This window comes from Myotis yumanensis, unplaced genomic scaffold (genome assembly GCF_028538775.1).
Source record: "Myotis yumanensis isolate MYYU_CA2020_CCGP unplaced genomic scaffold, mMyoYum1.0.hap1 SCAF_3, whole genome shotgun sequence".
NCBI classification, from domain to species: domain Eukaryota; kingdom Metazoa; phylum Chordata; class Mammalia; order Chiroptera; family Vespertilionidae; genus Myotis; species Myotis yumanensis.
In genome coordinates, this window is record NW_027223754.1 from 164,834,074 (window position 1) to 164,845,711 (window position 11,638).

Sequence of the window (11,638 nt, forward strand, 5' to 3'; positions counted from 1 at the left end):
CAATGACAGTGCCCAGGTTAGATCCCTGGGGCTCTGACAGGGAAAGGCAAGATTCCCCACCCAAATACCCTGGGTTAGGACGCAAAGGAGGGAGTCCTAAAAAGAGCAGCTACAAGGAGTATGCTGGGAGGGAGCAATCATTAAAGAACAAACTCCAATACTGATGTGGCCCCCCTAGGAGGGAGTAAGAGAAGCACTGAGACAGCAGGCCAATCCAGAGACTGCAGACTGACCTGGGCCTCAGTGGAGCTTGAGAGCCAGGGTTCCTTTAGTACTAGAGGGCAACAAGTGAAGGGAGAGTTTGCTCCAAACCTGTGGAGGGAAGGAAGGACATTGGATTCTGTTATCAGGAGAGCCAAGATCAACTAGCTTATAGAGTGCCCCCAGGCCTGAGTCTTGGAGAAGGGAATGAGGCTCCCAACTCCTCGGTCTCTGAAGGGCAGAATCAGTGTTGCTGGTCCCCTTGAAGACCACCTGGCCTTAGGCCCAATCCATTCAATGCACTGATTACCACTACAGGTTCCCTCTCTAATACTATCTAGAGGTCCTATGTAGACCAGGGGAGGGTAGAGGCACCTGGGAACTTTGTGGGGCAAAGGGAAGCTGGGGGTGGGGAGGGTTGGGGTGGGAGAAGAGGGTCATAGGTATCTTGTAAGACAGAAATGTGAGACCCTCTTCATTCTGGTGTTGTCCTTCAACCAACAGCATCCCCTGGAAGGTCCCAAGCAAGACCAAGGCAGGTGCTATGAGGCAGGCAGCACGGGGCCCAAAATAAAGAATCGGTGCAGCCAAATCAGGGCTGTGGGAGAGGCCCTATGTATTTCGGATTCCCAGGGCTTGCTCTAATTCTTGCCGTCTCTGCTGCACCTAAGGAGAAAACAGTGGAAGGAGTAGAAGATGAGACAAACCAGGAGTAGGCAGCTAATACCACTGACCCTGCCAGGGAACAGACCCCTTGCCTTTTGTCACTTGTCCCTGTGCAGCCCAGGCACCTACCTTGGAGTAGAAGTATCGGCACACGGCCTCCTGAGCCCAAGGCTGGAAGTAGAACTCAGCTCGGCGCTCTTCCTCTGGGTTACCCACCACATCGGTCATGGTCTGAGGGAGATGGCAGGGAGTAGAGAGAACAGATTTGTTTCCTTTCTTTATGCCTGTACAGCCTGAATTGTATTCCCCCCAAAGATGTCAAAATCCTAACCCACCCGTACCTGTGAATCTGACTTTATTTAGAAATAGGGTCTCTGCAGATATCAAGTTAAGGTGAGATCATTAGGGTAGGCCTAATCCAATATAACTGGTATCCTTATAAAAAGGAGAAATTTGGACACAGAGACAGAGATGTGCAGAAGGAAGAAGTGAAGACAAATGGAGAATACCATCTGCACACCAAGTACTGCCTGAAGCTACCACAGTTAGGACAGGGGCCTGGAACAGACCCTCCTGCACAGCCCTCGAAGGAACCAACCCCTGGGGACACCATCTTGATTTCAGAACTGTGAAACAATAAATTTCTATTGTTTACACCAATCTGTGGTAGTTTACTGCAGCAGTCCTAGCAAACTACTAATGTAACACCCACAGTGCCCCCTGCAATCATCAAGTCATTGCCTGGCTCAGGGATCCCTTCTGGAACTCTTGGTCCCTTGCTCCTCTGCTCAGCCTCTAGAAGAATAGTCACAGTCACCACAGGATGGCGAGAACTAAGGGAACATTTCACACGTCCTGTGCTCTTTCCTACCTTCTTGCCTGGGCCTCTGCTGCTCTCCTCGCTGGGAAATACCAAATTCTCCTTGAAGCCTGGGCCAGCTATTTGAGTCTTATCAATCTCCCTTTTCCTTTTTATTATCTTACTGATACTGGTGAGATCCAATAATGTCTAATATGGTTTATTATTTTTCCAATCACAGCCTAATTTCCCCAAACCGAATGCAAGCTGCTTTGAAGCAGAGATCTTTTCCCACCTGTATCCCCTATGATATGGTGCACAGTGACAACAAATAAATGCAAATGCAAGATAAACACTTGATGATTCTACCTCCATTTCCCTACTTAACTGTCAGACAGACCCTAGAATGTGCTAAAGATAATCTGGTCCCTCACTTACCCTTCTGGCTCCTCTACCAGATGTCACAGAAAACATGCAAACATGTGCCTCACTGAACTGAGTCCCTTTGCCACTTTCCTAGGTATTTTTACCTTGAGGTCCCGGCACTGGGACTGAAGCCAGTCATTAATGAAACCCTGAGGGTCTCTGGCAAAGCTCAGCATGAACTCCCGCTGGGTCTTCAGCTGATTGATAGTTTCTATTGTCTCATGGATCTGAAAGGAAGAAGGAAGCTCATAACATTTTCAAACTGGGGAAAGGCAAAGTTAAATGGAAGACAGTGTGGACATCTCCTGGTGCCACTCCCAACCTCGTACAGAGCTGCCTAGAAATGACACTATTGCCCAAAGCTCCAACTGCTCGGCCCTCACCTTTCTCTCAGGAGATAACTTGCACTGTGCTCTATATACCTGATGTGAGAGAAGTTTTCCTTTTAGTCTCCAGTGCCCATTCTGGGGGAAGCTACATGGTGAATACTTAACCCACAGCACAGATGGATCTAAAAACACTCTTGGGTAGAGAAATAGTACAGAGGGCTGCCTCCAAAGTTAGGGTCCATGGATTTTTTTTCTCTGCCTTCTTCTCTTATTCTCCATACTTTTCCTGGCAATTTCACCTACTCACATGTCTTCCATTACCACTGACAGGGTAATGAGTCCCCAATCTGCAAACTAGAGTCCTTTTCCTAAACTGCAACCAATCCAACAACTTGGATTGCACCTAAACTCTGTAAAACAAATTCACTACCTTTCCTCCAACACTTGCTTCTCCTCCTGTTGCCAGTCTGAGTGAATACTACCACCCACCCAAACTAGAACCCTGGGAGTCATCCTAATGCCTCCTTCTCCCTCACATCTCACCCCACGATCCCCATCTAAAGAGTCCAAATCCCTTCAACTCCACTTGGACACATCTCAAATCTGCCTACTTATTTCCATCCTCACTGTCTGTACCCTCAGTTTAGACCCTCCACATATCTCACATGAATTACCACATCGGCCTCCTAACTGGGCTTCCTGCCCCCAAGTCTGCCTCTTAAAATCTGCTCTCCACCTTCCTGCCGGTGATGCCTCGAAATGCAAACAGCCCCTCCAGTCTTCAGGACAAAGTATTAACAGGTGTTTCCTACACGAAAGCTTGTTCATGATTATGCTCTACTTTCCTATCCAGTTTCCTTTCCCAAACGTCCCATCACAGGCACCTGGAGCTGTATCTAGCACACAAAGGACATACTTCTTGAAAATGCTAGGCTCATCTTTGGGTCTGCACACACCCTGCTCCCTTTCTGGAATGTCCTCTGCCTCCTACACCCTAAGCACCACTCTCTTTTCTCCCCTACTGTTCATTTCCACTCTGTCCTTCAAGATTTCGTTGGGGCATCAACTCTTCTGGGAAAGCCTCCCTGTTCTCCTCTTTTTGGCTTTACTTGTAGGAACTATGTCTATTACGGTTAAAGATAATAAGATAATAACAGTAGCAGCAATTATTTGTTTTTATGTGCCAGGAATAATGACATGCCTCTACATGAGTTGTCTAACTTAATCCTTACAGTAAGCTTATGAATAGTCTTTATTTCACATATCAGAAACTGAGGCTCAAAGCTATTAAAAGGTATAGCCAGAATCAGAACTCATGTATGTCTGGCTCTAACCAGCACCAAGCACAGTGCCTGACACATACTGGGTGTCAATACATTTTTGAATACCAAGAATCAAAAGGCAGCCTAGAAGCTGTGATAGAGGGCTGGTAGCACCCAAACTACCCAGGTAGAAGCACCCACCTTGTTGTCTAGAGTAGCAATCTCCTGCTGGCTGGCAGTAGACAGTAGAAAAGAATTCATCTGGGTCTTCAAAGTATCATCCACTTCCACATCAATGTCATAACAAGCCGTCTTTTTCTGATCATTTGGGTCAACACTGGGGAGGAAATCAAAGGGGCCTGGTAAAGGGCTTGCCTCCTAAGACCTAATTACACAGGGTCAAAAAGACGGCTCAGGAATGAAGGGAAAGAAGTTGATTGCAAAACTCCTTTTGGGTGTGACGGAAGTGTTCTCGATCTTTCTTATGGTGGTAGCTACAGGGTATTACACATTTCCCCAAAGTCATCAAAATATACTTTGAACAGGTACAATTTATTGTATACATATAAACCTCAATAAAATTGATTTGTTTAAAAAGTCAATGGTAAAAATTTAAGTGGTACAAGAGATAGCCAGTGAAAAGTAGGTTTCTCCCTCCCCAAAGAAAACCACTACTGTAGTATCTTGTGTTATCTTTCTGCCTGTTAAACTAAAATTGACCCTGAAAATGAATTCAAATAAAACACACACCACACAAAAAAAGTGCTCTAACTTTAATTACAGGAATATAGAACAGACCAACTTCTCCTAACCCAAAGTATAGGTAACAGGAGTTACTCCTAGCTGAGTGATGGTTCACAGTCTAAAGAAAGGAAGGCCTTTATTGGAATTAATACAGAGTAAGGGTAAGAAGGCAGAGAGACTATATCCAACCACAGAGACATGCTGCTTTGAGGAGGAAGTACCTTCCTTCATGTTATATGTGCCTAAAGATGCCTTGCTTATCCATCTTCTGAACAAAAAAGTAGATGGAGGGCCCTAACTGGTTTGGCTCAGTGGATAGAGCGTCAGCCTGCAGACTCAAGGGTCCCAGATTCGATTCCAGTTAAGGGCATGTACCTTGGTTGCGGGCACATCCCCAGTAGGGAGTGTGCAGGAGGCAGCTGATCGATGTTTCTCTCTCATCGATGTTTCTAACTCTCTATCCCTCTCCCTTCCTCTCTGTAAAAAATCAATAAAATATTAAAAAAAAAAAAAAAAAAAGTAGGTGGAGGTCATGGAGGTGGAGTGTCAGACTGGAATGCCCTACCATCCAGAGAAAAGATGGTAGCCCATCAGCGATGAACTGCTAAATGTCTAAAAACGGATTCTCCAAAGAAGATTCTCCAAATGATTTGTAGCATTTGTCAATTTCTGTGGTTTAAATATTCCCAACATGGTTGATTTTAAGCTGCCAACATTACATCACTGATCAAGGAGCTGGGAAGAGCTGTGCAGTTACACATCATTATATAGTACTTCCACCAGACAAACACAACAGACATAAGTAACCTTGAAAACATAGATACTAATAAAATAATTAGGAAATGATGAACTTTTGAGTAACATTCATTTTAACATCATATATTTAATTCTAAGTTTATATAATTTAATTTAAATAACAGCTATGTTTAACAATCTGCTTGCAAAATTCCTGAAAATTTGACAGTTGGCTTGAGCAAATTGGTACAAGTCAGCACCAGTACACCACTACCTCCCATACACGCTTACCTGATGACATGGTTGATGATGATGGGTTCTGGTGGCATAAGCAAGGCGTGGAGCCTTTGGGGGATCTCTGAAAACTTCATACGTTGAGACTCAAAGATCTGTGGAAAAGGAGAAGGGGATAAGAAGTTGGCATCCTGGGTTCAACTAGGGCTACAGAGGACTCTAGCGAAAGAATGGGTCCTTTCTTACCTGCTGGAGGTACTTGTCACAGATGACAAACTCCCGCTCATGAGGGTCCTGGAGCTTATGTGTCTTAATATATTGCCACAGTGCTTGAATGATCACTGGACGGGTCTGGGTGTGGATGCCCAGGAGCCTAGCCAGGCGAGGATCTAATTTAAACTGGGGAGGCTGCAGAACATAGAGATGAAGCGAGTGAGCTGGGTCTATATGCATTTTGGGGTGTTTAGCATGACCATACATTCAAGTCATTCAACAAGTAGTAATGTAGTGTTTTCTCTGGGACAAACACTAGGAGAAATTCAAAAATGGCTAAGACCCTATTCCTGTATCTAGGGAACTTAAAGTCTGGTGTAATTATCCACAACTAGACTTAAACTTTAAAATGTCAGACTGCTGCCCTAGTTGGTTTGGCTCAGTGGCTAGAGAGTCAGCCAGTGGACTGAAGGGTCCTGGGTTCGATTCTGGTCAAGCGCACGTACCTTGGTTGTAGGCTCGATCCCTAGCCCTGGTTGGGGCTCATGTGGGAGGCAACCAATCGATAGATGTTTCTCTCTGTCCCTTCCACTCTCTCTAAAAATCTACTTGAAAATATCCTCAGGTGAGAATTAACCAACCAACCAACCAAATAAAAACAAACAAACAAAAATGTCAGACTGCTAACGAGATGTGGCTGTGGCTGTGAAAGCCAGACCCCCTCCCGTCACCATAGCATACCTGGTAATCCAGCATCAGTAGGACAGTACACCGGACATTCACATCTCCTGGCCGCTTCACCTGGAAGCCATCCGTCTCCTGGGTAGTGGCGGTCCTGTGCCACTACAGAGAGGAAGATGTCAGGGCGTGCTCTCCCAGAGGAAGAGCTGGGGTGGGAGGGAAGAGCTTCTGTAATGACTGAAGTAACTTTGATTACTGAGGCTACTGGAAAAGAGCAATAGCATGAGTTTGTTTTTTAATTGCTTATGGCTTTGGGATTATTATCTGTTTAGTTAGATTAACCTTTTAATTCTTACTGCTCAGGGTCACGTTTAAATTAGCCTAAATTTCCAGTGATCATTTTATCTACACGATGGATAGTACACATGTGCATGGTAAAATAACTATCATTTACTGAATACTTACTATGTATGCGAGTATTCTAAGACATTTACTTGGATTATATCATTAATTCCCACAACATCCATAACAGATAGGCACAGTTCAGCCTATTTTGCAAATGAGAAAACTGCTTAGAAGAATGAAGCTTGCCTAAGGTCAAATAGCCAGTAAGTAGTGGAGCTGCGATTTGAGATCTGGGGTGTCTGACTCTACAGTCTACATTCCTAGACACCACCATGCTTTAGTTAAGCATATTTGCAAATTTGTATGGATTCTATGACTTACTTCCCTTATTAGATGGTAAAGACCTTCCCATGTCTCTTAATGGTTGAGGTTAAGGGGCTGCAGTTACACTGGCAAAAAAAGGAGCAGGTTAAGTTCACTTGGAATGTTGGACTGCCTCATTCTGGTTTTGACTGTAGCCCAAAGAATACTGTTGCTAACATGGCTTTCAGAACATTGCATAATCAGGCATTATAATAACAAATTCTTAATTTTGGAATGCGAATCTAAACAGAGCAGGGATCAAAAGGAAGTCCCAGATCTATAACAGTAACCTTAGCAAAGAACAGAACCCTAACAGTTAGCCCCCCTAATTAGAGAATCTACTACCATGAAAAAGTATGAATGATGTATGGTTAACTATGTCTCAACCTTGTTAATAAGCAAGATACATGTGGCATGTAAAAACCTGGCATGTAAAAGAGGCCTCCATTAGAAATTCCCTTGAAAGTGGAAGGAACAACCAAGATAGTAACATTAGAAAGGTAAGACAAGTCAGACTGCAACAGCTAGTGCCACCTGGAGGTCAATGTGCAAACTACAATGGTGGTACTGTACCCCTGGCCTAAGTCTTTATTTTTTATTTATTCCTCCCCCTCCCCCTAGACATTAAAGTTTGACTCCCAAGTCCATCATCCTTCAGTCAGAGTCAAAGTCTAGAGGGCAGAACTACTCACTTCTACCAGATGGTTGTCTGGCCCATACAGGTCTTTGTCCAGTTCGATCACCAAGGATTTAAAAAAGGAAGAGAACTTCCTCTTTTGTTTGGTGGCATCATATTTGGACAAGGCTGACTAGAGGAGAGAGACAAAAGGTCATGTTAGAAAAGCCCAGAAAAAATTCCTTGAGACAAAGTCCCATAAAAAAAAATGGACCCAAATAGCAATGGGAAAACTCAAAAATGTCTTTTGACCCTGGCTGGGGTGGCTCAGTGACTGAGTGTCGAACTATGAACCAGGAGGTCATGGTTTGATTCCTGGTCAAGGCACATGCCTGGGTTGCAGACCTGGTCCCCAGTGGGGGGCATGCAGGAGGCAGCTGACCAGCAATTCTTTCTCATCATTGATGTTTCTGTCTCTCTCTCCATCTCCCCCCCCCGAAAGGAATAAAAATATATATTTTAAAAATGTCTTTTGAGTATCTCTTAGGAAATGGCAAGGTAGGTGTCTGTGAGTATTAAACAAGTTACAGTAGCAACAGAACCCTGAAGAAGCAGCCTATATTATGTATAGGGTCACTGACTTAACTTTGTCAAGTTAAGCCAAACCATTACACATAACAAAGCAAGTCTAAACAGAGAAAAGTCTGACTATAGAGGGGAAATGAATCACAGGCAATGAACAGCCAGAACAAAAACAGCTTTATTTGGGTAGAATGACACCACCAGCACATGGGCTGGATCTATAAAGAGAAGGAGGCTCTGACACTGAACCCTGGTTCTCCTGCAAAAATGCATTCACATTAGCTTGCCTGTGAATAGCTAAAAATAGAGAGCCAGAGAGTATAGGGGAAAAGTGAGCTTCCCCAAGGAGCTTCTGGGTAGGAAGTTTGGGGGCTATCACCTGTCAGCTGATGCTCCCCATGAAGCAATCAAGGGCCTGTCAGATAAATCTGCTCCACTTAAACTGCGAGATGTCTCCAGTGAATGTTGGGAAGATAGAGATGCCACAAGGGGAATCAAAGACCTCAAGAACTCAGAGAGGAAAATATGGCCTCAAATTCTAAGTGCAAGCTCACTTGAAAACACACACACACACACACACACACACACACACCAGAATACTCTGCACATACTGCTAAATTCAGTGGCCAGTAGCATCAGGAGGAAGGTAAATAACAAATCAAATCCCAGGACAATAAGGTTCTCGATATGACACCACAGTGAGGGCCAAGCTGTGGGAGCCAACACAAAGAGCCATTGTCTTTAGCACAGGGAACACAGCGACCCCTCCCCCGCTGTTCCCAACAGGAGCTGTGAGCCCCAGTCAGGCTTCCTGCCAACCAGACAAGACTGCTTGCTCCCAGCAGCTCCCACCCTAGACACAGACCCGTGGTGGACCTTGAACTCACATCCTCCAGGAGCCGTCCTTCTACCCGAAGCTCCCAGGAAGCCACCGTCCCTTCCCCATCCTCGGCATCTGACTTAGCCGGATTGAAAGTGTTAGAAATGAAAATTCGCAGCTTCCGTTTTTGCTGAGGAAGACAGAAACAGGATTGATGGTGGGGCTTCAGTGGTTTGATGTTGAAGACAGGGTCTCCCCAAACCCCAATATTATTCCTAACAGACTGGCTTAGTGTCTATCCAGTACCTAGGGTGGGTGGACAGAGATTCCATCTAGGAGTACAGGCCACTGGTCTGAGTGCAAATGTATATACTGACATGCCAGGTGGTTAAAGTCATGCAAGGTGCCAGTTCCTAGGGTGTCAGAGTAGTTGTAGCAAAAACATGGACAAGGTATAGTATATTTCTGGTGCAAGAGATATCAAAAACCCCTCCCCTTTTGCTGTTTTGTTTTTATGTTCCTAATGTAAGTCTCAGTTGGTAGGGAGATGGGAAAGATGTAACTTAAAGGCCAAGGAGGGCTGTGCTGTGTGTTTGATTTCTCATCCTAAGCCTGTTGCAGGTTCCCGAGTCCTCTCTTTGGTTGTGTGCCTAGTGTACTGCTGTTACCTTGATGGGACGTTTCAAGGCCTCCTGTATATCTAGCCGCTTCCTCATGATAGTCTGGTCCAGTTTCCTTTCAAAAGCCAAGAGATCCATATAGGCCTGGGATTCTGGTACCAGTTCACGAATCTTAGAAACAGAAAAATATCATGTGGATAGAGAGCTGACCATCTCTATTCTCAAACTCACCACACCCTCAAGAAGACCTACAGCCTGGACTCACCCTTTGAGGTAGAATTTTGTCAGCCATCTTCTTTTTCTTTGCACTGTTCAAGATAAATACTGTTATCAGGTTGGGATGGAACAAACCAGAACACGAAGACAGAGTGTCCGCACCCCCTTTATAGTAAAGTGAAGGGACTGCAAAGATTTTCTCAAATCAAAGACATTCCCTCACCACCACCCCCGCCCCGTCCTCCCTCCCGTCCCCCCCCCCCTCCCCCCCCCACACACGAGGCATCCTCCCGAATAAGCACATTCTGCTGACACAGCACCGCCATATCTTGGTTCAGATACTCCCTCCCCCACATCCCCCTCCCTCCCTGCCCCCCATGGCCATCTTACTTGTGGTTTCGATTCTGGACCGCCTGCTGCTGGACCTGCTGGACCTGCTGAGGAGCGGGTCTCTTGCGGGACTGGTCCATCCCTGACTGAGCCAGGCCAGGTCGGACTGAGGGGTTCCCCCCATAGCCAGGGGGTCCCATGGAAGGTCCCTGAGGTGTCATGCGGCTGCCTGGCAGCATGCCTGGTCTCTACAGAGGGGAGAGGACCCAGAGATGTCATAGCTTCCCCTGCTGAGCCCACCGAGAAGGGAAACGGGGGGATTCTTGGGCTCTTTGAATGAAGCAAGGCCAGTGGGGGGAGCGCAGGGGGCGGAGTACAATGGAGAGCCCTCTGCCTCTTTGAAATGCAAATCACAGGAGCTTCCTCTGCTCCAGTCGTGATTCCTAAGAAAATATCGCTCCAAAGTAGGAATCAGGTTACACTCAAATCCCGCCTCGTCTACTTTGTATCGGACACACCGGGCATCTCCAGTTCCGACAGTGCTGTCAGCTCCTCCCTCCTCCGGGGCTGGTGGTGTGGCCCTAAGGCTAAGCCCTCATGCCCTCCAGGTCTCAGCTGCCCACACCGGCCCCTCCACCCGCCCGGGATCCACATCCTGACCCCGCCCCACGGAAACCGTGCCCCCGGGAGCAGGTGGAGAAGCTAACGGCCTCCCCCGCTCTCACTCCGGGCCCCAGTCCTCCCAGGAGCCCCTCCTCCTCCTCGCCCCGCCGCTGTCACTCCCCGGCCCCCGCTCGGCTCCGCCCCGGCCCGCGCGCCCCTCCTCCAGCCCCGCTCACCGGATAGGCCGCCCCGGGCATCGGGGAGCGGTACAGCCCCTGACCCGGCGCCGGGCCCATTCGCACGGGAGGCCCCGGAGTCCCGCCCGGGCCCAGGGCAGCCGCCGCGCCCGCCCCTCCTGAGGCTCCGGCCCCGCCGCTCGGAGCTACAGACTGGAAACCCGCCCGGGCCGCCATCTTCCCCGGAGCCGCTGCTGCAGCTGCACAAAGAACCGGAACCGGAACTCCCCCCGCCCCCTGCGCGCCCCCCGCGCGCTCGCCTGTCCGCCCGGCCGGCCGGCCGGCACGGGAGGCTCAGGGCAGCGAGACTGTGGGCTAGAGGGGGCAACTAGCGGAGAAGGTGTTGGCCACGCCCTCCCGCCTTCGCGGTCCGCGAGGGGGGAAACCATAGAGACGGGCTCTGGGATAGAGAGGCCCTGGGCGCGGGCGCCCCCAGGCGACGGGAGGGAGACAGGCCCTGGAAAGGCGGACCCCGGCCCCGGCCCGGCGCTCTGATGAGGACGGTGGTGGTGGGCCGGCTTCACCTTGGCGCAGTGTGTTCAACTTTCCAAAGCGCTTGGGTTGTGCGTCTCCTTCTCTTACTGCTGTAGAAGCCCGAGGGACGGAATGAACGCACT

At 47.9% G+C, this 11,638-nt stretch overlaps 1 protein-coding gene across 2 annotated transcripts; it reads right to left on the reverse strand.

Annotated features, from left to right (window-relative positions):
• Positions 1 to 266: 266 nt before the first annotated feature.
• Positions 267 to 11,337, reverse strand: SMARCD1 (SWI/SNF related BAF chromatin remodeling complex subunit D1). 2 transcript variants are annotated; one of them, XM_070410260.1, is made up of 13 exons: positions 11,022 to 11,337; positions 10,243 to 10,430; positions 9,902 to 9,944; positions 9,685 to 9,807; positions 9,084 to 9,206; positions 7,691 to 7,807; positions 6,351 to 6,452; positions 5,643 to 5,804; positions 5,454 to 5,551; positions 3,885 to 4,020; positions 2,197 to 2,319; positions 997 to 1,098; positions 267 to 867 (listed from the first exon to the last, which is right to left on the reverse strand). In XM_070410260.1, the coding sequence occupies exons 1-13, from the start codon at positions 11,196 to 11,198 to the stop codon at positions 814 to 816; spliced, it is 1,548 nt and encodes a 515-aa protein (XP_070266361.1). In that variant the 5' UTR covers positions 11,199 to 11,337; the 3' UTR covers positions 267 to 813. The 2 variants fall into 2 exon arrangements, with proteins under 2 accessions (XP_070266361.1, XP_070266362.1); XM_070410261.1 differs by having other exon boundaries at positions 9,902 to 9,960; positions 11,022 to 11,109.
• Between the last annotated feature and the right edge of the window lie 301 nt (positions 11,338 to 11,638).